The sequence below is a fragment of the Talaromyces stipitatus genome, genomic scaffold (assembly GCF_000003125.1).
Source record: "Talaromyces stipitatus ATCC 10500 scf_1105507295527 genomic scaffold, whole genome shotgun sequence".
Classification (NCBI taxonomy): domain Eukaryota; kingdom Fungi; phylum Ascomycota; class Eurotiomycetes; order Eurotiales; family Trichocomaceae; genus Talaromyces; species Talaromyces stipitatus.
The window spans coordinates 3045139-3068283 of NW_002990114.1; the positions used below are offsets into that span (position 1 = coordinate 3045139).

Here is a 23145-nt window from a genome sequence, read left to right on the forward strand (position 1 = left end):
TTGTTTCTATACCTGTGTATATGTATGCATTTCATGGCGTTCATAGAGCCTTTACGTAGGGCACTAAATCTATTAGTCCAAGTAGCAACCAAGCTGCTCGAAACAGATATATCCAAGATTTTGTCTCCAAGAAATCAACACTGAAAAGCAACACCCTGCTTCTTAGCCATATTATCCCCTCCACCCGCAAAGCCAGTCCCTTCAGATTTAATCTCCACCAGACCAGGTTTAATTTTCCCGCTTTTCCCTTCTTTGTGTTTCTCCTTGGATGATTTTGAATGTTTATTGATAGGCGTGATATCCGTCTCGCAGACGTAGCATAGCATACGTCCGATAGCTGCATCCTCTTGGTCTGTTCTGTGGGGATCGATTGTTGTCTCTGGAGTCATGAATTTGGTTACGCATGGTTGACAAATTACATGTCCGCAGGGTTTTGTGACTGCCACTAAAATTAGCTTTATTGTTCAACTATTAGACCCTAAGAAGAGGAGGGAAGCATACGCATAGCCTTCAGCCCATTCGTCAAACTCTTCTTACAGCTTGGACATATCCGTGTCGTAGTCCCCCCAGCTAATTCTGTCTTCTCCTCTGTAAAATTTACATCAACCAATGTCTTGAGCGAGTATTCATGTCGATTCTCTTTCGTGGACCCGGGACATATAGGCGATAATTTCAGATTTTTGCTCGCTTGATTCTCTGTACCTGGTGTTTCGGAGGGGATCCAGAATGACGGTAGAGCTGATTTTGCTTCTGCCTATACCAGCATTAGCATTATATGCGGATAGGAGAGGTGGAGGGAATACCTTTTCCTGCTCAATCTTCTTCTTGAGCCTCTCAAGCTCCGTCTTCGCATACCGCGAAATCTCCGCTTCACTCAATTCAAACACCTTCCTCCGCTTGCCATTAACCTCAACTTCTCTCTGTCGAAACTCTTCCGTCACCTTATCGATCCTTGCCGTTGTGCTACAACCTGTATCCTCTTTCCCATCCATCATAGTCGGCGCTTTCCTCTTCTTATTATTCCCCGAATTTTGACTCGCCCCCTCAAGTCCCATACTAACCAATTCAAATTCCTTCAACTCCCTCTCTCTCGCTTCCTGCATCATCTTAGCTTCCTCCTCCGCACCTCGTCGCATATCTTCTTCTCTTTCCCGTTCCATCCTTTTGATCTCTTTCCGTTGCGCCAATAGATCGCTAATCGCGCATTCGCGGCAGAATAAATCCCCATTGTGTGCGCAGGCGACGACGGGTTCTCGCGCGGGTTGGAGGCAGAGTTGACAAGACCCGAAAGGTAGGAAGGATTCGCGTGAGAGGCGGGTGCGTTGAGTACCCCAGTTTGAGCGTAAGAGGGAACGTTCGTAGGATGTAAAATGGGGGAGGGAGGTGTTGCGTTTGGAGTGTGCCATTTTATTTTTCTTCCTCTTCTATAACGTATAAGTTAATCAAGAAGATGGGAGTTGAGATGTTTCATCGGAATTTGTGCAGAGTCGAGATTGATAAGTGGGTCGACCTAGTGAAAGCTCAGAAATGACGTTGAGTGGAAACTACCCTTACCCCAATAACTTAACCCTAGTCAAAAACTACACCAGAGGAAGAAAGCAGCAAAAAGATGTCAATGTCAATAAATTCCTACAAAACACACTGTAATGCCCATACCCATGCTCACGCTCAGCTCAATCCAATTTTTGCCGCGAAAACATAAAAACCCCCACAAAGTTTATGTAGCAGCAGAACCGAAGCAGAAAAAGACAAGATAATCGCTATGTTGAAAATAGATCCATTGCTGACCCGAAAAACTGACAGAAGAAACACCTAACCTATCCTATCCTTGTAATGGATGTTGAAGAAAAGAAAGAGGAAAGAGAAAAAGAAAAGTACTTGATGTAGTAGTGTATGTGTGTATGGTGGAGAATGGATGGGGTATCAAGAGTAACGAAAAGGAAAAAAAGGAAAAAAAGAAAAGAAAAAAAAGGTATAAGGAATGACCAAAACAAATCACATCGTCATCAAAACTCGATACGTAGTCACTTTTATTAAAAATCGGTAATAATCATGCACCAACGGCTTGTTCATGAGAGTTCAATCTTGGGTTTTCTTGGCCTGAGATTGGGTCAATCAATTCTCCGTTTTCGAGGGTGGGAAAGTTTTCGTTAGATAGGTCATTTGTGGTGGCCGATGTGGTCGAAGCATTTTTTGGACCTGCAGACGGTGCAGCTGATTCCTCTTCTTGGTTCTCTTTAAGAACAATATCCAACGACGGAACCTCTGGGATACCATTGTTGACAGAAATGCTATCCACAAAGCGAGAGCTTCGTACTGTCGCTGTACTAGCACTGCGCATTGACTGTGGTCGAGCACTATGAATAGATGCAGAACTGATTGATCCACGCGTGTCACGAATCAGGTTTGAGTCGGATGCCCTAGCCTCCTCAGAAGCCGCGGGCTTGCGTAGTTTCAATCTCTCCTCTGCGGAGATGTTGGCCCACTCGGAACCAAATGTGATGACAGAAGCCTTTTTTCCGTGCAAAGTAAAGTTGGCATCTTTCCTGGATAATCCCTCCCCTTCGCTGCCGGCAGGATTATCCACAAGGCCGATACTAGAGGCTGAGTCTCTACCTTTCTTGCTGCGTTGATGACTTGGTTTATGGTGTGAATCTCTCAACGTTCGCTGCAAGCTACGCCGATGCCCGTTAAGACGATGATCTGTAATAGACTCAGATTTTTCGTCAATATGTTTCTCGGGAATTTCAGTGTCATTCCCAAGCTTGGGAGACGGCTTAGGTGACTCAGTAGGTCCGTCAACTCCAAGAAGACCAGCTTCGCGGAGCACCCGCTCTTCACAATTATCAATGTTGGTTGTACTCATATGCGCCGTGGAGCTGAGAATGCTTGAACCGGGCCCCTCGCTCCTGTTGCCGGTGCTCAGAACTGACGGTTCTCTGTTCAGGGTTCCACTCGGCCTATCACCATTAGCAGGAGGCGGGTTTTCAGTCATGGGTGAGAGAGGCGGTTGCTTTCCATCATGGGCCTGAGAGGACGTGAATGAGGATGTATTGAAGCGGTAACCATCCGTAACGATAGGTGATAAAAAGTCAGTTGAACCAACCGAGGTCTCCGGTAACATTGGCGATGTAGGCTCGGAAGATACCGCTTCATTTATCGAAGGCGCTGTAAGCAAAGAATGAGTGGAATTGAGTCCCGCTAGTGACGAATTGTTTGCCGTAGGGGATACGGGTTTGATAGTCGAGAGTGAGGATCGTTTCTGTGCATCAGGAACTGGCTTTATACCAAGATCCAAGGACAGAAAATGATTATAACACCTTGTTCGCCACATGTCCAATCGCACCCATCGCAGTTTAGCAGCCATGCGCCCAGCAGCTAGAATGACGTTTTCCCGCGCCCTCGTATTGACCGGAGTCAACAGCTGAAGATGCCTAGCATTTCTGAGAAGGTCGTCTAGTTGTTTCTGATAGCCAATCAACTTTTCATCGCCCTCCGCGATCCTTCGAGACATCAATTGTTGCCGTGCAGCAGACATCTCCTCGGCGAGGCGTGCATCAACATACTCCTTGGTCTCAGGTGTAGTTCCTTCACCTTGCACTTGCGACGACTCGGAATGAGTGGAATCAATACGAGTCATACTTTGATGTTTCTGGCCTTCATATCGAGCGCCGACGGTGGCTTTCAAAGGTACACCAGTAGTTCTGAATGTTGCTGCATAATTCAACTTTGCCAACCAATCGTTCATGTCGGCGTCCGAGTTGGCAAGAAACACCTCTTCCAGGCCGTTGTGGCGAACCAAAAGAAATGCATGTTTATGCTTCTTGTAGCTTGAATCGATCAGCCCAACTGCATCTGAAGTGGACATGATAGTATCCGGCTTGAAATCAGTGACAGGGGGGGTGAAAACCACCGGCAATCGTGATCCTTTCTTGCGTTGGTTCTCATACTGCGACATAAGAGACTTTGTCCAGTATAAGTCACGGAAGAAGTACAGCTGCGACGAAGTCAAAAGGGCACCCCATTCTTGCCATGGAGAGCGCGCCCTCTTCTTTCGCGGATCTTTGCGCCACAGTAGACCGACCTTCACGACTTTGATGTCAACCAAGCCAGGGTGCGAATCAGCAGTGTCTTCCATGTTTGTTGATGTCATAAAAGCATCTGGCCGAGATCGTGCCGAAACAATCTGCAGAACAGCAGACCTGGAGAACGCTTGATGTAAAGATTCAATATCTCTGAATCCTTCCGAATCTGGGAAGCTATAAGGATCATCAATGTTCATTACCTCCTTCAGACTTGGGCGCAATGTATCCAATTTTCCATCTAGGATGACAGCATACGGGTCAACAGGTTGGCTCGATGCTCTTGTTAGGTGGTCAGAGCTTGCAGCTTTGAGAAGACCCTTTCTTTTTGGATGCTGTCGAGAGTTGAGATTCAATTCGTCTTCAACATGAATGAATGGTGTATATGAAATATTTTCATAAAAGCATTCGAGTATTTCTTCGGAAACCCCCTCGATGCGCGAATTCTTTACGTAGTCCTGTTTCTGCATCTTCCGTTTATTGTTCTTGTTGAACACATCCGTGTGCAAGATCAAAATGGAAAACGCTATGAAATATGTTTGATCTATATCTGAATTAGCAGTGTCCGATTTTTTTCTACACGTTAAGCACGTACCTGTGGTAGCAAAGACTCCCGGGTTGCACTCATAATACCGATCCGCGAATCCCTGCAAAAACCTATCAATCTGCTGAGTTTCCTTTGGCAATTCCGCTTCCATCAGCAGTTTACGGATGGCCATGTCAATAGGTTCACCAAAGAAAGCAAAAGTTCGCATAAATTTACGCAACGCAATCTTGTAGAATTCGTCGTCATATTTGCACAAAGCCGTGCCAACTGATCCTCTTGGAACAGTCTCTTGGAGTTTGGTAAGATATGTTGCAGGAGTGTCGTCTTCGTCCCGGTCTGGATACGCCACCACAGTCTGCGACGCCAGTGCTGAATTATTTCTCGTGACTGAAGTTGGTGTTCCCGGGGCACGGGAACTGTTATGGCTGTCTCGATGGCTTGATAACTCTGAGTTTTGACGTAACCTATGGCTCAAACCGAATAAATCGCCAAAACTCTTTCGCCCATTTGTGGAGATCGAGTTCCGACCCGATGGTAGGTTGGATGAAGAATTATCAGGATCATCTCCATTACGTGAAGCCTCAATAAATGAGTTCAGGGTTGACGAACGTCCGCGCCTTCCCAAGCGAACTTTGGCCGACGAAGCTGAGTGTCCCGAGCGAGCAGAGATAGTGGAGTTCTTTCGTAGAAGAGGATTCTGATTGGAAGCTTTCGGAGAGGCCAGTTTCACGGAAGATTGTGTAGGAGATGGCAGTGGTGATATTTGGTCTCCGTCTGGAGTAGTCGGGTCCATTGAAGTTCTTGCACTATTTCCACCATTCGAAATCGGAGACACACGGCCGCTAGATGCTTTGCTAGCATCTGGCGGCTGCAGCTTGACAGGGAGTGGGAATATATTCCCATGACTCTTCAGCAGACGTGGCATATGTAGTCTTTTGGTTGGATGTGGAGCGTCGCCTTTCACCGGACCCCTTTCAATAGAGCCCTGGTCTGACCGAGACGATTCAGAGAATCGCATGTCTTGTTCAGAGGGGTTGGTTCCACTTTGGTATGTAGAGGTAGAAAGGCGGCCCGGTTCTTCATGGCTAAGGCGAGAGTGGCCGCCTAAGGTCTGTGAATGTGGTAATTTTGCAAGGCCAGACCCGCTGGCATTCACGTTGATAGCCTCTTTCGATGCCTTTCTGGAGAGAGGATTGCGAAGCCTGCTTTTGCGTGCGGATTTTTCCAGGTTCGTATTTGTCGGAGCCGTCGTTATAATCGTCGGCGCTTTCAAACCCCAAGTAAGTAAAAGCATTATATCTAGAGTATGTAGTAGAAACTTACGTGGAGGAACCTGAGGTACTGGCGGTACGTCCTTCTCACTCTGAGAGTAGGTAACGGACAACTGAGGATCAGACGCATGACGAAATCGTAACATGCTGAATCGGTTCCTCTTCATGGCTGCACTATTTTCGGACGAGCTAGCCATCGAAAAGCCAGTTGTACCATTTCCATGATTTGAATTATCATGATCGTATATATTCGGTCTCTCCATTTTTTCGCTATCCACTGCTGTGCCTTCTTCCACATTAGGGCGAGGGCCGGAGTCAGACACGCGGCGGTCTATTTGGGGCGATGACGGCGATGGACGGGGAACATGTTCGCTACGACGCGCATGAGGAGCAAAGATTAAGCTGTATCGTTTATTGTCGTTTCCATCCGAAGAGGCGAGCCTGGCTCGGATGCGTTGCATGGCGAAGACGGGGTCGTGAATCACTGGAGCGAATTTATGGTTGTTGCGATGGCTCCGGGTAGCTCATGCTTTGACAACGACGCACAATCGATTGAGCAGCAGGCCTATACCTCTTGCATGGCTGGTGTCTGAAATGAGGAAATCAGCGAGAGGTGGTCGCCCCAGTGTAAACAATGTCTTAATCGAATATGTTCCTGATTTGTGACGTGGTAAGACGGAAGAGTGCGGATTTCTGGTTATCCCCTGAAACTGTCCGATCAGCAGCGGGAGGGGCACAGACTGGTAGGACGGTGCGAGTTAGCAAGGCTGAAGCATTCAAAACCCAAGGGTCAAGCCGTCGAAAACAAGCATTTGACCAAGCGTGAAAGAGCAACGAATCAGTCTGACAGAGACAGGAAGCGGATAATTAGGTCATCTCACCAAGTCGGCGGTGTTTGGGTCCGGGACTGTTTACTTTATTGCTATCGGACAATTTTGCAGACAATGCTTAGTGCAAGAATCTGGAGGGTTGATCAGGTCTCAAGAACAAAGTCGTTGTTCGCGTTGATGGAAGTCGTTAGTGGGCTGAGAACATGGAGAATCTTGGTTTGACGGCGTTCAAGGTCAAGGATGCATGCACACGCCAAAGTGGTAACACTGTGTATGGATGTACTGTAATGACGTGTAATATATTCTCTCTACTCCACAAGTCCAACCATGACACTTTTTACTGTCTAGACTGATGTACGGTATTGTAATATAACCTATTTATTAGGGTTCACACGCTTCCCACTCAGATCTCTATCATACGATGATGGTGATATCCATTGGACACTTACGTCGCCCTTCTCTAAACGACTTCGAACTGTGGGACTGTAACGACTTGCAGTGGAACATGGACAGCCTAGACTAACGCTTGCCACTGTATAGAGCCAGCCATTATGCGGCTAGTAATAGGCCGTATCGCGACGCTCACTCGCTGAATCATTCATATGAGGTTCTTTACCAGTCTAGAACTGTAGTCTTATTGATTGACTGACCTGATCATTGATGTCGAATACCTATCAAGTTATCATAAACAGATATTCATATCAAAATCGATCTAGAAACAGTGTAAAAAATTGACATATTGAGTGGAAAAAATACGGTGGGGCAGTGGAATGCTTCAGCCTGGGGCATCCACATCCATCTCTTTGGGCCGTCCGAACTTCTAAAACAACTTCAGACTCACCTCTACGCTTCAAACAAATCACATCCTTCTATGCAGCCTCATTGAAAATTCTGGGCGCTGCCTTCGTGGCGTCGCTTTCGAATATCATTATTACTTAGTCTCTCACAGAATGTATAGACAGGATCATGTCTTCGTCGTCCTGTGCGCCGTGCTCCTCGCCGGACAAGTGACCGCTGTTCCTGCTGGGACTGGCATCAACCCACATTCACCACCGTTAGGTCCCTTTGAATCCGTACGCTTCGCATCGCAAACACAATCCCAAATTGCATCCTCTCGGGGTCCATTTACCTGGCTACGAGACACTGTGATCGAACGGATATGGGGCATTGACAAAAAGCACTCAAACAAAGTGGGATCGCAACCTCGGCCGGAGAAATCATGGAGTCGGTACGGAAGCGATATCGTTTTGCGCATGGAAGTTCACAGCACGGAGGAAGTTGAGGCTTTGGCAGATGCCGTAAATATTCTCTTTCTGGATGTTTGGGATTCAAATGAGAATTATGTAGATATTCGGATGGCAAAGGAAGTTGTAAGCAGTTGAAGTGCTTGTCAGGTCTCTGTCTTACTTGTGCTCACCTCCCACAGGTTCCTTCATTGCTAGGGCTTCTTCCACAATCTCTCCAAAAATCCCACACCTTGCTCATTGAAGATCTATCAAAGGCGATCTACGAGTCCCGATACCCGACCCGCGATTATCAACGCCACACGATTGATCAGACCGATTGCCATACAGTCCCGCGACCATTAGACGTAGCCGATTTGTTCTTCGATCACTATCAGCCATTCAACGTTATTCTTCAATGGATGCGCTTAATCGTATCCATGTTCCCATCCCATGCGCAATTGGTCAATGTTGGAGTTACTCACGAGGGCCGAGACATTCCTGCTTTTCGACTTGGTGTACGCTCGCGCGATGACGAGCAGGAGGGACCACGGAAAACAATTATGATTGTAGGGGGATCGCATGCACGTGAATGGATCAGCACATCGACGGTAGCTTACATTGCCTTTCAATTGGTGACGGAGTTTGGCAACTCCGTTGCGATAACCAAATTATTAGAAGACTTTGATTGGGTTCTTGTTCCTACCATCAATCCTGATGGATATGTTTATTCATGGGACATGGATCGTCTTTGGCGCAAGAACAGACAGCCAACCGGGCTTCCCTTCTGTCCAGGAATAGATCTCGATCGTTCTTGGGGTTATGAATGGGATGGCCAGGGGACGCGTGCAAATCCTTGTTCCGAGAGCTATGCTGGTAACAACCCCTTTGACAGCATTGAGACCAGGACTATTGCCGAGTGGGCCTACAATCAGACACAGGACAAGAGAACCGACTTTATTGGCTTCTTGGATCTACACTCCTATTCTCAGCAAATTCTTTATCCTTATTCATATTCCTGCTCGACCGTGCCACCAACCTTGGAAAACCTTGAGGAGTTGGCATTCGGTATTGCCAAAGCAATCAGAATGACCAACCAAGAAGCTTACGCTGTGAAATCAGCCTGCGAAGGAGTCGTGACTACCGACAAAGGGAATGGCCAACGAGTCTCGGCCAATGTCGAAAGTACTGGCGGCAGTGCTCTAGACTGGTTCTATCACCAACTCCATGCCAAATATTCCTATCAGATCAAACTACGTGACAAAGGAATGTATGGCTTCCTTCTCCCTCCTGAACATATTGTACCCACCGGCCGAGAAATTTTTAACTCGGTACTGGTATTGGGCCATTTCTTACTGGGTGAAGATGCGAATGCATTGGAATGGGAGTTTATCCCAGGCTCCAAGTCAACATCAGAGCAAGAAAACGGTTCCTCTCGTACTTTTGATCGTTTATTTTTCAACATGAACGAGGACGAGCTTGAAAAGCCGGGTAATGACCGTGATTACTCTTCGGTGGTTGAAGAAGATGTATATCAAGACGAGGGCTGGGGGTTGTGGTGAAAACTTAACCTGTACTTATCTGAAATATTGGGATGTTTGTTTACTCTAGGAGTTCGGATTTGATACCATTGATAATAATTACTTTAACTTGAATTTATGTGTCAAATAAATGCTCTGGATGTATGACAATTGACACGAATAGGGAGTGGTGATTAGGGTTACGGCCGGCGTCCGTTTCCGGCGATGACGAATAACCTCATACATCATCACTCTTAACCATGGGCCCAGGAACCAGCTTTAGATTTATTTCGGGATTGATTTATTCTCTGAATAGCTCAATGTCGAGCAATCAGTCTTGTCCGGTGCTCAATTGTCCTCAATGGCACTGAAAGTTGATCTCTAGGGCTCGATATCCCAAGGAGACAGAGTTATACCAGACATAACCTGGAAAAACTTGGAAATAATCATCAATCATGTCCACTGAAACCAACATTTCTCCAGCCGAACCTTCCCAGGACAATTATGAGTCTCATGGGCAACATCCAACAACATACCTTCGAAGCCGACACCATCGTATATCAAACGACAGCCCATACTTTTTCCGTTCATTGATCTGGGGCATATACAAGAACAGGCAATATACCGATTTCGTGATTCGAGTCAAGGGTTCAGTGACGGAATTCCATGTTCATCGCGCTGTTATTTGTCCTCAATCGGGGATATTTGAGGCTGCTTGTCGGGGGTCGTTTATTGTATGCCCCCTACCCCTTTCTCGCAACAGAGTAACTATAGCATAGGTGGAGAATGGCTAATGAGATATAGGAAGCATCGACGAATTCTATAACGCTCACTGATGATGATCCAGAGATTGTGGAACGGATGATTCGGTATTTGTATACCCATCGATATGATGATGCCGAGGACTGGGGTTATGACTGTTGCGATAATGGAATTAAGCGGATAAGACAGCATTATTCGGAGATGGATACGGGGATTGATGAAGACGATGACACCAACGATAATGACGAAGACAGACACATTTCTCGATCAAGAAGACATGGACATGTGAATAGCAATGTCTTAGACAGAAGCAGCAAAGGAAAATCATCTCCTACTTCACCCCCCAAATCACTACATGTCTACGCCATCGCGGACAAATACCTCATCCACCCACTGAAAGACCTCGCTCAAACACGATTCACAAACTGGGTATATAGTCACTGGTGGACAATGGGGTTTGTAGCCGCCGCTCGCGAAATCTTCGACAACGAAACGGGGAACTATAACGATCTCAAAGAGGTGATTTTATCAACTATTACATTACATGCTGATACTCTCCTATGCGGTGGCACGTATAGTCGCATGAGAGATGGGCAAGAGGAGATGGATAAATTCATGCAAGATTACAACGAAGTTAGTATGGAAGTCCTTCGACGGACTCTGGATAGGACCCGGGTTCGGCAGCGAGGGCTCGAGGTTGGTATTGCCGATTTGGAGTCGAGGGTTAAAGCGTTGAGGGTTGAGAATAAGAAGGTGGCGGTGTTGCAGAGTCGGAATAACAGCTTGAATAAGGAGTTGTTGGATATTAAGATGGTGGTATTGGCGTGGAAGAGGGATTTGAAGGACTTGAGTAGTTCGAGCACGGGGAGAAGAGGGGGTCAGGACATTTCACCTAGTTGATTTTTGATTTCTTTCTTTGTCAATGAAGCGACAGTCCCCTTTTTGGAAGCAATCCCAGTCATATTTCCTGAGTTCGGTTCACTCCCAAGGTTGCTTGATATTCCATAGTTCGTCGCGCAGGCTCGCCACCTGATAAGAGAATCGCACGGTAAAGAATATCTAGACACAGCCGATGCCCGCAAATCTCTTCATTCAGGAGTAGAGTAGTCCAACCGTAGTTAGTTAGGGCAAATCTGCCTGTCCGCGTTGATCCAAGTACGTGGGGATTTAGGGTAGATTCATGGCTAATCTCCCCGTCGCTCGGCATCTATCCCCAGGTTTTCTACCCTTCTTGCTTTGGAGTATAGTACTAGTTCTCTTGGAATTTCACGATTATGGGTTTGTCATCTTTGAGCAGCAGGGTCTTGCTTGCTCCACTTCCCCGCAACCCCAGATTCGAGCAACAAGGTTCGTATCGCACCTTTCCCCAGACTTTCGTCGATGCACATAACCTACAAGAAAGCAACACAACCCGGTCAAAACACTAGATCTCTCTCGCCATGTCAACCTATGGCATACTATCTCTGGAATCAAGCGATATCTGCCTGAAACTGGACCTTGCTATCATGCAAGTCGAGAATTTACCCTTCATCCGTCACTTCACATGGAGACTGGCTGTGTGCTCCATCCTGATGAGTCTGAGTGTCTTCAACTTCGGTATGGAAAATGTTGCATATAGCACTATACAAGCTATGGACAGATGTTATAATCGTTATTCTGGATGGCTGATCAGAGACTAGGTAGAATAAGACTAATCATGATCGTATAGCTTTTCAAAGACGGTTCGGATCATACAATCCCAAAACACACAAGCACTTCTTTACAGCAACACAACTTAGTCTACTAAATAGCTTGCCGCGGATTACTTTCGCAGCGGGAGTTGTATTGGGAGGATTTACCGGTGAAAGCTTCGGTCGTCGTCTGGTCATATTCTTGATGTTGTTTATCTGCTTGATTGGAGTTATCATTTCTTACTGTGCCAAAAGCTATGCGCAAGTTCTAGCAGGTTGTTTGCTTGTGCAAGGCTACGCTGGCATGGAAGGGTATGTAGTGCCCATGTTCCAAGCTGAGATTGCGCCTGCTTCAGTGCGCGGCGCGGTGGTGATTAGCTACATCTTCAATCATGTGTTTGGCTCTGTCATTATGTCGTGTATTACATATCGCACTTCCAGACTGGAGATTGACTACAACTGGAATATCCCCATTGCAGTTATGTTCGTCATCCCCTCTTTTATCATTCTTTATGGCTGGATGCTGCCTGAATCGCCTCGTTAGCCGCTACGAAAGGGCAAAGATGAACAGGCCCTGAAGTATATGCGGTATCTCTACAGCTCTAATCCGGACTATGCACCGGAGGTAGATCTCGCGCTTATGAAAGAGTCATTGGCGATGGAAGTCGAAAAGGGGAGTTGGCGCGATATAGTCAGAGGGACGAATTTAGTGAGTTCTATCTTTTTCTATTCTCTCTTTCTCTTCGTCTTCCCCCTGATGCAGCTTTACCAGTTGCAGGAGAGCAGCGATTAATAAAAGATTCCCAGCGTCGAACAACTATCGTTGTCATTGTTCAGTGTCTCAATCAGCTCACGGGGCAGGCATTCGCAACTCAATACGGGGTTGTGTTCATTAGGACCTTGGGGACTATAGATCCATACAAGTTCACGCTGATTTCCCACGCTATCCATGTACTGGGGCCGCTCCTGACCTTCTTCCTCGTGGGCAGAATTGGTCGTCGTCGAATGTACCTTATTTTCAGTTCTTTATGCAGTGCAACCTTAACCACCATAAGCGGCTTAGGTTTGGGAATAGTCAATTTCCAACAAGAAGCCGGGATCGTAGCAATGACAATCTTATATTCGTTCTTCTTCTCCTTCTCCTTCGGTGGAATGTACGTATTCAGACCTCTTTCCGGAATATGCCTTTTATTTCAGGAGGATTTTTAATTATTAATCTCTTTCGTTAGGGGCCCCGGGACTGGCTCCAAGATACCAGTTCTTCGACTACTCGACAAGTCTGCAGTAGTTGGCTGGTTGTTCCAGAACATCTTCGCCTTTGTGGTCAGCTTCACCGTACCGTATCTCATTGATATTGATTACGGCAACCTTCACTTAAAACTTGGCTTTGTATACGGTACTATCGGCTTCCTAGGTTTGATGTGGGCTTATTTCTACTTTCCGGAGCTTATGGGCCGCCCGCTTGAGGAGAGTTGATGAGATGTTTACGGCGAGATTACCATTAGAAAATTCCGCGGTAAGTTGATTTTCAATATTCCAAGATCCTCCAATGTGTTTTCAACTTTCAAGGAAGATAAGACTAATAATTGGAGAAGAATAGACTACAAACCTGGAATTGAAAGTATCGGTCATAAAATAGCAGCCATGGAAGATCATGCGGTGAATGCATGCGAGTCGGTTGGTCATGATATAGAGGGAGAGACGGGAAAGAATGCTGCATTGCATGTGGGAAATGTTAAGACTTCTATATAAGTCGTTTTTTTCCCATCTCTTTTGGAGCGAAATGATGAGTGGGAGGCCTTCGATCACGGTTAAAGGAGAGCTTTATGATTTCAATCGTACCTAGGCAGTTCTGGAACCAATTAATCTCCAATCTGCTAGAATGCAGAACATATCAATCAGTTATTTTCTACCTAGATAATTCGATACTTGGTCTATATATGGAAAGCATCCAAGGACGGCGCCTGATGCCTGACTCGCAGGGGTTGGTACCTAGTTAGTTCAGAGCACATCGTAATGGCGCTGTTGGTGCCGTTCAAGGTGAAGGCGATGGTAGAGTGTGCTCATATCCTCGCTCCGTTGCCAACCTGGTTTACTTTTTGTAAACATGCTCGGCAAATAATTATGGGAGAAGCGACTTGGGTTTGGCAGTATTGGATCAGACTCATTAAATACATTTTAGCAAGCACACATATGAACGGATCCATGTATCCTTACGGCATTCCGTATGTTACAGCTTCTTCCCAACTGACGCCAACCATCTTGCCTGCAGCTCCTGTATAGTCTCTCGATTATCATTCACTTCAATAAAACCCCCATCCGGAGTCGGCACTCGCATCTGCGCCGTATTCGGCATCAGTCCAACAGAGTACATGCGCCACTTATCCCACAGAAGCACACCCAGACGTCTATACGGTTGAAATTCTACCATACCAGTGACAGCGGATCGAGCCCGCGAGAGGGCCATGCCGAGTGAATGGAACACATCGTCTGCGATGAGGGCTCGCTGTAGAACTTTGAAGGTAGAGGTCAGGAAAACGGTAACTGGGATCTTCTCGGCCGCTGGCGGTGGGAAGTTGGAACCAGGTCGGGTAGTTGTTATCATTGCCAATGTGGTGAGGAGGTCGAATGACAGGAAAAGTGGCATTGGTGTTTCTGGATTGGAATGCCAGGCGGCTCGTATGGAAGACTCTTGTTGCTCCTGTTGATCGGAGCGTCTGTATGGTGATGATGATGGGCGGAGGCCCAAACCCTCAAGTACTGCGCCTACGGTCCAAATATGTTCAACCAAGAACGGATGGAGATCGTTCCACACAGCATATGCATCGAATCTTTCGAATGATTCCACAGGCCAGCTCCAGTTAACCCCAGCGAGATCTTTTTCATCACTTTTGCTCTTCAGGCAGCCAATTCGTGTTTCCGCAGCTTTCCGAAGGTCGGAAGTGTCGAAGATGCCATAGAGCTCAACACAGACGATACTCCTCGATCCAAGAGAGGGATTCACTTGGCTTTTTCGCTCGAACAGAACCAGGCATTGGACCCGCGAGCGAGGCTCCGACGGCGGTGACGAAGTTCCGCCGCATAGTTGAGAGACAGATACATGTTAAATGTTGGATTCGGCCTGCAATATGGATCATCTGATGAGACACTTCCGCATTGTCCATATGTTGCTAAGCGAGAAGACCGTTACGTGTCTCACGTGTCCGATGGATGCACTCGTCGAGACTAGTACAGTGAACTGAGAAACTACAATAAAAGAGATATTTCGAAATAGCTTTTGTATTTCGGGCGTTGAAGTGATGCGATTCGATACCATTAGGCCCTGCATGATTGTGAGACTGACTCAGCGCAGAAGAGAGCCTTGATTTGAAGTAAGGCTGACAAGAGGCTTTCTACGCTAACATAGTTGGCAGTGTATCGGACGATTCCGCAGATGAGTTCGACAGAAAGCCGTGTAAAGGGATCCATGAGTTGTAAGAAAGGGCTTCAGGTTCTACATTTTGCCTACCTAGGTAGAACGTGGAGATTGGTGACGCAGAAAATTTACATCAGAGAAAATCAACGGTGGCAGAGAAATTAGGTAGGTCCATTTTAGGTTCTTACAATTGCCCGCAGTAGATTGCTATAGCGATATTAATAACCGTCTGAGTTGCAAAGGCAGTCGGGTGAGTTAGGGCTTTGCGTTGAAGGAAACAAACTTAGTAAAGGATGCACAATATGGCAACTTGAATTCATATACAGCAACAATTTTGGTTATATACCTAGGTGACTAATCAATCAACTTATTATTTTAGAACTTGCAGCTTTCACACGTCTCTCCCACTGACTATTGGGATCTTCCAAATCCACATTGGAGACTCGGGGATCAACAGCGTACGGCAAAAAGTCGCTGGTCTCTACCATCCAGCGAAACACAACAGATTCTAGTAATCTGACTGTTGGCTGATATTCCGGCAGACCTGCCAGATTATGTAATTCCTGGGGATCTCGCTCTCGTGAATATAGTTCAGCAGGCTCGTACAATCGGTAGATGTACGTCCACGATTTATTTCGGACTGCAACGGCTTTTCCTGCTAGCACTGAGTCTTTATGTTGAAGATCAGCTTTGATGTCGTACGGAAACGGGGACGTCTCAATCAGCGGCTCTTCGCTGGTTAGATAGCCTGCTTCAACAAATGCATATTCCTTGTGCAGCGTGCCGTGTAAAATGCCAGCAATCCAGGATTTACCGTTCGTAGGGAAGCTCTCCGGGATAGAGCAAAGCTGAAAGACAGAAGGAACAAGGTCGACCATTTCGGCCATATCATCAAATGTGTTACCCTGAGGAAGGCCGGCTCCAGCAATGATTAGTGGCTCGCGAGTCAGTGAATCAGACATGCCAGTCGGCCATTTCTCAACTAGCCCATAGTCACCCAGGTACTCGCCATGATCGGTGAAGAACATGGTCACGGTGGAGTCCCAGAGCCCCAGGTTATCAATCTTGCCAATGACACGTCCAAATTAGTCGTCTAGTCTTGATATCATGCCGAGATAGGTTGCTTGAATCTCCGCCCAGGTCTCTGGAGTAACTTTATCCAATCCGTAGTGATGGCGCATTGCTTCCATATACTTGGGCTCGTAGCCTGTCTATTGGTACAAAATAATCAGAAAAATAAGAATGAGGTCAATCATCATACTGGAAACAAAAGATTCTACCTTTTCTGAGAGTCGAGCAGGAGTTGGCATCGACTTTCGATCATACAACGAAAAATAGGGCTCCTCGACTTGGAAAGGGACATGAGGGAAGATCAACGGCAGATATAGCACCCACGGCCCCTCAGGAGGATGCTCAAGAAATTTCTCTGCAGATCGAACAGCAGCCTCATCGTAGTCGAGGATAGCACTCTGGTCTCGGAGCCCCTTATAGAAAAGCCGCGGTGCAAGTTTGTCAACCGTTTCTATTTTCTTAGCATGTTCGCTTGTTGCCTTTGGGCCCATCATAAAACCAGGCAGAATATCAGGGGTCTCTATAAACCCGTACTCGTTCATACTAAGCTCCGTCACCGTAGGAGCATAAGTGTCCCCCCTTGGTGCCAGACAAGCAACATGATAGCCCGCTTCCTTGAGCGAACGAAACATGTTTGGTTCCCAGGATTTGATCATATTATTCAAACTACGATGGCCGGAGACGTGAGGATAGAGACCGAGAAACATAGAGCAACGGCTCTGTGTGCACATGCTATTTTGCACATAGCAGTTGGTGAACCGAGTGCCTCGTTGACTGAATCGGTCGATATTGGGTGTCTTTGCGATAGGGTTTCCGTTGCATCCAAGGGCATCCCATCGCAGCTGGTCTGGCATGAATATTACGAGATTCGGTTCTTGGACTAGTAGACCGCTCGGTGGCGTCTCTCTTGTAAATTTTGTGAAGGGATGAGGCATGGTGAGATATTGATTGTTCGCTTGACCAATGTCTATGTTCCTTTTGAACCTCTTATTCGCTGCCCATTTCGTTGCTTTCTATTACTTATCCACCAAGGATTTTATGAAAATTCATTCCAAGATGTGAAAACAAGGATTAATTGGGATCTATATTTCTTCCTTCTCCAACGGGGAGCAAAGGGCCTCACTTCCGGTATTCCGTCGTGATGCTGGATCCGGTTCGGGGAAATAAGAGCACTCGCTAAACAGCTTAATTTCGACACTAATAAATAATGGCATCTCTCAAATCTAGCCCACAACGGAGAGGATAATTGTAAGACAGATTTTTGAAAGTTCAAGTTGAGAAGCAAAGGTAAGACACAATGTCTAGCGAAAAGAAACCCAACTTTCTAGTCATCGTCGCAGATGATCTCGGATTTAGCGATACATCTCCCTTCGGAGGCGAGATAGACACACCAAATCTTTATAAGTTGGCCATGGAAGGCCTGAGAATGACCGATTTCCATACAGCAGCTTCCTGTTCGCCAACACGGGCAATGCTTCTCTCAGGTACGGATGCGCATATCGCAGGCCTCGGAGCTATGGCCGAGAGAATGAAAAGGTTCCCGGACATCTTCAAAGACAAACCTGGGTATGAAGGGTATCTAAACTTCAGAGTGGCTGCATTGCCCGAGATTCTGCAAGATAATGGTTATCTCACAATGATGTCTGGGAAATGGTACGACTATGTTATCCTTTTACCGAGACTTTCAACTAATCCGACCAGTTCTGACATGAATTTGTAGGCATCTTGGCTTAACCAAAGAAGTAGCACCATGTTCAAGAGGTTTTACCAAGGTCTTCACGACGTTGCCCGGTGCGGGAAACCATTACAATCACGAACCACAATTGTACGGAGTAACAGAGAAACCTCGAGCCTTTCTGAAAGGTAATAAGGGGTTATGGATGCGTGACGACACCTTCATAGACGGCGATACGGACTTGCCTAAGAACTTTTATTCTACGAATAGCTTCACGGATGAGATGCTCTCGTTTTTACAAAATCGAACTGAGGATGAAAAGAACCAACCTTTCTTCTCCTACCTCGCCTTCACTGCGCCGCACTGGCCCCTGCAAGCGCCACCAGAGGTCGTCAAGAAATATCGTGGCTGGTATGATGATGGTCCATTCGCTCTTCGGGACCGGAGACTAAAGAGCTTGATCATAAATGGTCTTGTTCCGGCTGATGTAGAACCTGCACCGATCCATACGCTTGGTACAGGGCCATGGGCGAAATTGTCAGACGAAGAGAAGAAGAAATCGTCTCGGGCTATGGAGATATACGCAGCAATGGTGGATTTGATTGATGTGAATGTCGGAAGAGCCTACTCGTACTTGGAGTCAACTGGAGAACTCGACAATACCTTTATAATCTTTATTTCCGATAATGGAGCGGAGGGGAATTTGCTTGAAGCAGTCCCCATCCTGGCGGGAGCAACGATGGGGGATGTGATCAAGAAATTTTATGACAATTCCTTGCAGAATCTTGGAAATCATAACTCATTTGTTTGGTACGGACCTCAATGGGCGTCTGCAGCAACCGCGCCATCCAGGTGTGTCAAATCATATACAACCGAGGGGGGAATCCGTTGTCCATGTATTGTGCGCTACCCTCCCGCAGTCCAGTCTGCTCCTGGAACAATAAGTCATAAGTTCACGACTGTAATGGACATCCTACCCACTGTCCTCGACCTGACCGGAATATCATCGCCTGGTAACACATTCCGAGGGAGGGAGGTGGCACCCATTCGTGGTAGGTCCTGGATACCATTGATGGCCGCCAAAGACGCGGATGTGGATGTATACGATCAAGATAAGGATATCGTGGGATGGGAGCAGCTAGGCATAGCTGCTGTGAGAGTCGGAAATTGGAAAGCTGTTTTCCTCCCTCCTCCTCGCGGTGAAGGGAAGTGGGAATTATATGATTTGTCGAAAGACAAGGGTGAGATTCACGATCTGGCCGAAAGTCATCCCGAGAAGATGACAGAGATGATTGCCCATTATGAGACGTATTTCCAGGAGTCTGGAATGTTTGATGCATATGAACAGTATCAATCTGCTTTGAGAAAGGCTGGAATTACCAGAGCCTGGTGAAGCAGACCTTTATAGATTGAAACGAACCGACTCAACCGAGCGACTTTACCAGCTAATTTTGTCCTATGTAGGCTAAAAGATGCACTAGTTACTTTATTGGAGTAATGTTTGAAAAAATACAATTACCTAGGTATCTACAAACATATCTTAAAACTTCAAAGCTTACCTACCTACATAGATCGGTTGATACACGAGAAGGATCTTTCTCACCTATCCTACTCCATAAACCTCCAAACCTCATTTAGATTTGCTGCAGAGTCATAATCTTCAAATGCGTCAAAGGTGTTCAGCCAATGGAAATCTTCATTCATCCACCAAGGATCCATATTCTCCTGATTCACTGCAGTGAGTCCATTTTGTGGATCTGTTGTTGGATAGTTACCAGTATTCATGGGCGCCGATACAGTCTGATTTCCTATATTCTGTCGGGTTTGATGTGACTACTCAGACGAGATCTGCGGCTCGTTTCCTGTCTTCATAGTTGCAGTTCCTCCTGATTGTTTACGTATCTTTGGTGAGCTTTTGTAACGGAATCTTTCAAGATGATTGCAAGTAGGCTAGACTTACCATAATCTGCTGCAAATATCTTTCTCAGTCAAATGATACAGTTTCTGGCAAATCGAATACCGAGACGATCATACTTTGCAAAACAGTTCAGGCACTGCGTCAACGCTTGTTGAAGCTCTTGTAATGACGTGTTTTTGCACAGTTCCTGAAGCGCTGGGGTTAAAAGGACAATGGCCATGGTTGCCCCTGCACTATACAGGTCTATTGATTATTGGTATCAGCAAGTCAATTTGCATTGCCATATGAGTATACTACATGATGACTTCACCCACGGTAGGAAGCAATATACCAGCCGGGGGGGAATGGATCAGTTCCAATATTCGGCTCGATCGTGTTCAGGAGAACCTGAGCTGCACGAATGCAAGTCTCAAAACACCCTTGACACAAAACCTGCTGCAGAGAGGTATGTGGCCTTGAAGTTTGTTTCGAGCAAAGTCTACAGTAAGCGGACGACGAAGAGTGATACGTAAGTGGAGAAATCTAAAAAGTCTAAGTAAAAGGAGCAAGAGGAGTGTCCATTTACACATACTGGCATCTCAAGTAGTTGCCCTGACGAACAAAACAAGCAGCGCTCGGAGTTTTGGAATCAGGTCTGGGATCTCGTAGACACGACGAGACTTTCTCATGCCAACGACCGATGTGGTCATCAAATTCGATTATTGCGCTATACTGTTTTGTATGCGAATCCTTTTCTGGAGGTTGTCGAGATTTAGAGACATATTCATGTTAGATTTGAATGTTACCTTCAAAGTTTCATTGAGCTGCGATACGCACTGTTGAAACTGATATCTAATGTCGAGGAGCCTAAGTGTTGAGACAAAGTAGGCCATTCGCGATGGTACACCGTCTGGCTGAGTGGCATCAGAGTCATTAGGATCGAGGCTTATAAACTCGTCATCAATTTCCGTTGGATATGAGAGGCTGAAAGGCTCTGAGATCATTGTCGGGCTCGCATAAGCCGTGTTCTGGAACCTAAGGATTGTCAGTTTTGAATATTACGGTTTAAATGGAACGAATAAAGGAATGAAAAAAAGCCACAAACCTATCCATTAATACGCAACTATACCACTCGCGTTTTCTCTCTTCTCTTTCATTAACTCCCACGAGGATACTCTGCATACAGGCCCGCGGCTTGAACAGCTCGAATAGCGGTCCCAGCAGCAATCCATGACCGATTTGTCATATCAGCCTTTCTGAAATATGCAGCTTTCCATACCAATGCCTGGACCACTTCAATGGACTCTAGCCCAGGAGTTCAGGGGTGAGTAATCTGTCAGCCCTCTTAGAGAACACCTCTTCAGTAGTTGGATTATTTCTTCGCGACTCTGAGGGTGTTCGCTGCTGAACTAGAGCGAGGACTAGGTTGATTGTTGCAAAGAGTATCTTGTCATTTGGAGAAACTCCATTCTCTAAGGGGGAGCCGGTGGATAGCTGATTAGACGTCAGTCCTTCGACCCAAAAATGACCATATCTGTCGTTCCGTTAGACCACTCACAAGCAGGCCTTGAGAGACAGTAGAAGCCATTTTAGATAATACTGACTGTTTCATAAATGCTTGCTCCTGAAATAGTGGGATTTGTGTGGATGAATGTCATTCCAGTATAGTTGGAGACAACTGTCCACCAACGGCTTGGAAGGCAGCGAAAGATCAGCCAGCAGGTGCCTTATATTGCCAGATAACTTTGTGTGTTTCGAGCTGTACCAATGGGTACTCTCGCATCATAGACGGTTGGTAAAAGGCCTATAACATCAACGCCTAGATTCGAAGCACCTTGCAACGGGTTCTCCACGAAATCGATGCTGCTCGCGCTACCGACAATGCCAGGGCTAATATCTTCGTACGGTTCTGCAGCCCATGAAGAGGTACCATTGAGGGCTCTACTTGCCTCTTGTCTTGCTTGGTTCCCTTTTTGTTGTTCTTGCACAGCAGGACCGGTCGGCGTAAATGGGACTTTCTCAGCGGATGTCGCGAAGGTCACAGTACTAGAACCCAAAGTCACGGTAGAACGATCATTAGTATTCTCAATAGATGGTCTAACGCCAGACTAGGTCTGATTCATCTGGCACTTCTTGTTTTGTACATTGCGTCTGCACACAAAACAAAGCCGCGAGAGAAGTCAGCGGCCTGGCTCCCTTGTGGCTTCACTCTCTACAACAACTTACGAGAAATTCAAGTTCCCTTCAGCCGCAGGATAAACGGCAGGATAAACGCAAAGACTAAGATCGATTCTTTTTGCGCCGGCGTGTATCGCATACTGGGGTTCCTCCGTCGCATCGGATCTTACCATCTCGACACGCTTGACAGGCCAGTCTGATCCTGCGGCGGCGTTTGACTGGATTGTTATCATGACTATCGGTATTATTGCTCTGTCCTGTGCCTGTGTGTACCGCGACTCCGTGGCGGTTATTGCTATTGCTAGAGGGGATGTTTGACATGATGCATGATGCCTCGCGGAGCTAATTTTGCGGTCTAACAAATGTCGGGGAAGAAGGCGCAAGGGGAAGCCCATAAGTACGTAGCTTAAAACTTAGTTACTCCACATCACTAAGGACTCCGCATTCCGGGGTAGTGGGGCTGATTAGGTAGCCCTAATTAGGGTACATTTACGCACGTACCTAAACTGACTAACGTAATCGGACACCCACCCGCCACTGACACCCAACCGCCAGTTTCTCCCGGAATACGCGCTCTATACAAATTTCAAGCCTGAATTTCTAACCCACATATAAAATATATACAATTTTTTAACTAGTAGTACGATTTGAGCATCGATTGATTTTATGCCCAATAATCCCACATCCACTGCACTTCGGTGGCGCTCGTACGCGTGGTTGAGAAGCCTGAGGTTCGGATTCACCTGATACAGCCGGATTAGATCGAGATGCCTGATCTCGACTTATTATTAGTTCCTGGGCTTCCTGTACTGTAAGGTCTCCTTCGTGAGATATTTGCTTTTTAGATCTTTGACGTTTTCGCTTCTCCTTCTCATTTGCAGCCCGTAAATCATGTACCTCTTTCTGTATAATCACAACTGATTCATGCAAACTTCGTATGCTTTAGCTATCCGATCAAGTGGGCTCGTTTTATGCGTATCAATCCGCTTCTTTATTGTTGTTAT

The 23145-nt window shown here is 46.4% G+C and overlaps 10 protein-coding genes across 10 annotated transcripts in view, besides 1 other annotated feature; 4 read left to right on the top strand and 6 right to left on the bottom strand.

Annotated features, from left to right (window-relative positions):
- Positions 1-134: 134 nt before the first annotated feature.
- On the bottom strand, positions 135-1406 carry TSTA_091500 (RING finger domain protein, putative; the record flags this gene model as incomplete). Its single annotated transcript, XM_002478827.1, has 3 exons — positions 135-439; positions 502-754; positions 804-1406. 3 exons carry the CDS (start codon positions 1404-1406, stop codon positions 135-137), a joined length of 1161 nt encoding a protein of 386 aa, XP_002478872.1.
- A 528-nt stretch (positions 1407-1934) lies between these two features.
- Positions 1935-1971: a sequence feature (A-rich).
- A 79-nt stretch (positions 1972-2050) lies between these two features.
- On the bottom strand, positions 2051-6361 carry TSTA_091510 (guanyl-nucleotide exchange factor, putative; the record flags this gene model as incomplete). Its single annotated transcript, XM_002478828.1, has 3 exons — positions 2051-4626; positions 4678-5895; positions 5953-6361. The coding sequence occupies 3 exons, from the start codon at positions 6359-6361 to the stop codon at positions 2051-2053; spliced, it is 4203 nt and encodes a 1400-aa protein (XP_002478873.1).
- Positions 6362-7680: 1319 nt separating this feature from the next.
- TSTA_091520 (zinc carboxypeptidase, putative) lies at positions 7681-9515 on the top strand (the record flags this gene model as incomplete). Its single annotated transcript, XM_002478829.1, has 2 exons — positions 7681-8100; positions 8157-9515. The coding sequence occupies 2 exons, from the start codon at positions 7681-7683 to the stop codon at positions 9513-9515; spliced, it is 1779 nt and encodes a 592-aa protein (XP_002478874.1).
- A 413-nt stretch (positions 9516-9928) lies between these two features.
- Positions 9929-11135, top strand: TSTA_091530 (uncharacterized protein; the record flags this gene model as incomplete). Its single annotated transcript, XM_002478830.1, has 2 exons — positions 9929-10207; positions 10278-11135. The coding sequence occupies 2 exons, from the start codon at positions 9929-9931 to the stop codon at positions 11133-11135; spliced, it is 1137 nt and encodes a 378-aa protein (XP_002478875.1).
- Positions 11136-11674: 539 nt separating this feature from the next.
- TSTA_091540 (sugar transporter, putative) lies at positions 11675-13381 on the top strand (the record flags this gene model as incomplete). Its single annotated transcript, XM_002478831.1, has 5 exons — positions 11675-11876; positions 11944-12388; positions 12506-12614; positions 12713-13059; positions 13135-13381. The coding sequence occupies 5 exons, from the start codon at positions 11675-11677 to the stop codon at positions 13379-13381; spliced, it is 1350 nt and encodes a 449-aa protein (XP_002478876.1).
- Positions 13382-14135: 754 nt separating this feature from the next.
- On the bottom strand, positions 14136-14988 carry TSTA_091550 (uncharacterized protein; the record flags this gene model as incomplete). The annotated part of the gene is made up of 2 exons (XM_002478832.1): positions 14136-14908; positions 14934-14988. 2 exons carry the CDS (start codon positions 14986-14988, stop codon positions 14136-14138), a joined length of 828 nt encoding a protein of 275 aa, XP_002478877.1.
- A 694-nt stretch (positions 14989-15682) lies between these two features.
- TSTA_091560 (arylsulfatase A, putative) lies at positions 15683-17326 on the bottom strand (the record flags this gene model as incomplete). The annotated part of the gene is made up of 3 exons (XM_002478833.1): positions 15683-16384; positions 16475-16531; positions 16601-17326. The coding sequence occupies 3 exons, from the start codon at positions 17324-17326 to the stop codon at positions 15683-15685; spliced, it is 1485 nt and encodes a 494-aa protein (XP_002478878.1).
- A 362-nt stretch (positions 17327-17688) lies between these two features.
- On the top strand, positions 17689-19459 carry TSTA_091570 (arylsulfatase, putative; the record flags this gene model as incomplete). The annotated part of the gene is made up of 2 exons (XM_002478834.1): positions 17689-18044; positions 18112-19459. 2 exons carry the CDS (start codon positions 17689-17691, stop codon positions 19457-19459), a joined length of 1704 nt encoding a protein of 567 aa, XP_002478879.1.
- Positions 19460-21690: 2231 nt separating this feature from the next.
- Positions 21691-22374, bottom strand: TSTA_091580 (uncharacterized protein; the record flags this gene model as incomplete). Its single annotated transcript, XM_002478835.1, has 2 exons — positions 21691-22009; positions 22190-22374. The coding sequence occupies 2 exons, from the start codon at positions 22372-22374 to the stop codon at positions 21691-21693; spliced, it is 504 nt and encodes a 167-aa protein (XP_002478880.1).
- Positions 22375-23052: 678 nt separating this feature from the next.
- The window catches only part of TSTA_091590 (uncharacterized protein), a gene marked incomplete at its 3' end in the record, with an annotated part of 1485 nt that continues 1392 nt past the window's right edge, over positions 23053-23145 (bottom strand). Inside the window, exon 3 of the mRNA XM_002478836.1 lies at positions 23053-23145. This exon is cut by the window's right edge and continues 5 nt beyond it. Within this exon, the coding sequence (XP_002478881.1) occupies positions 23053-23145 (93 nt within the window).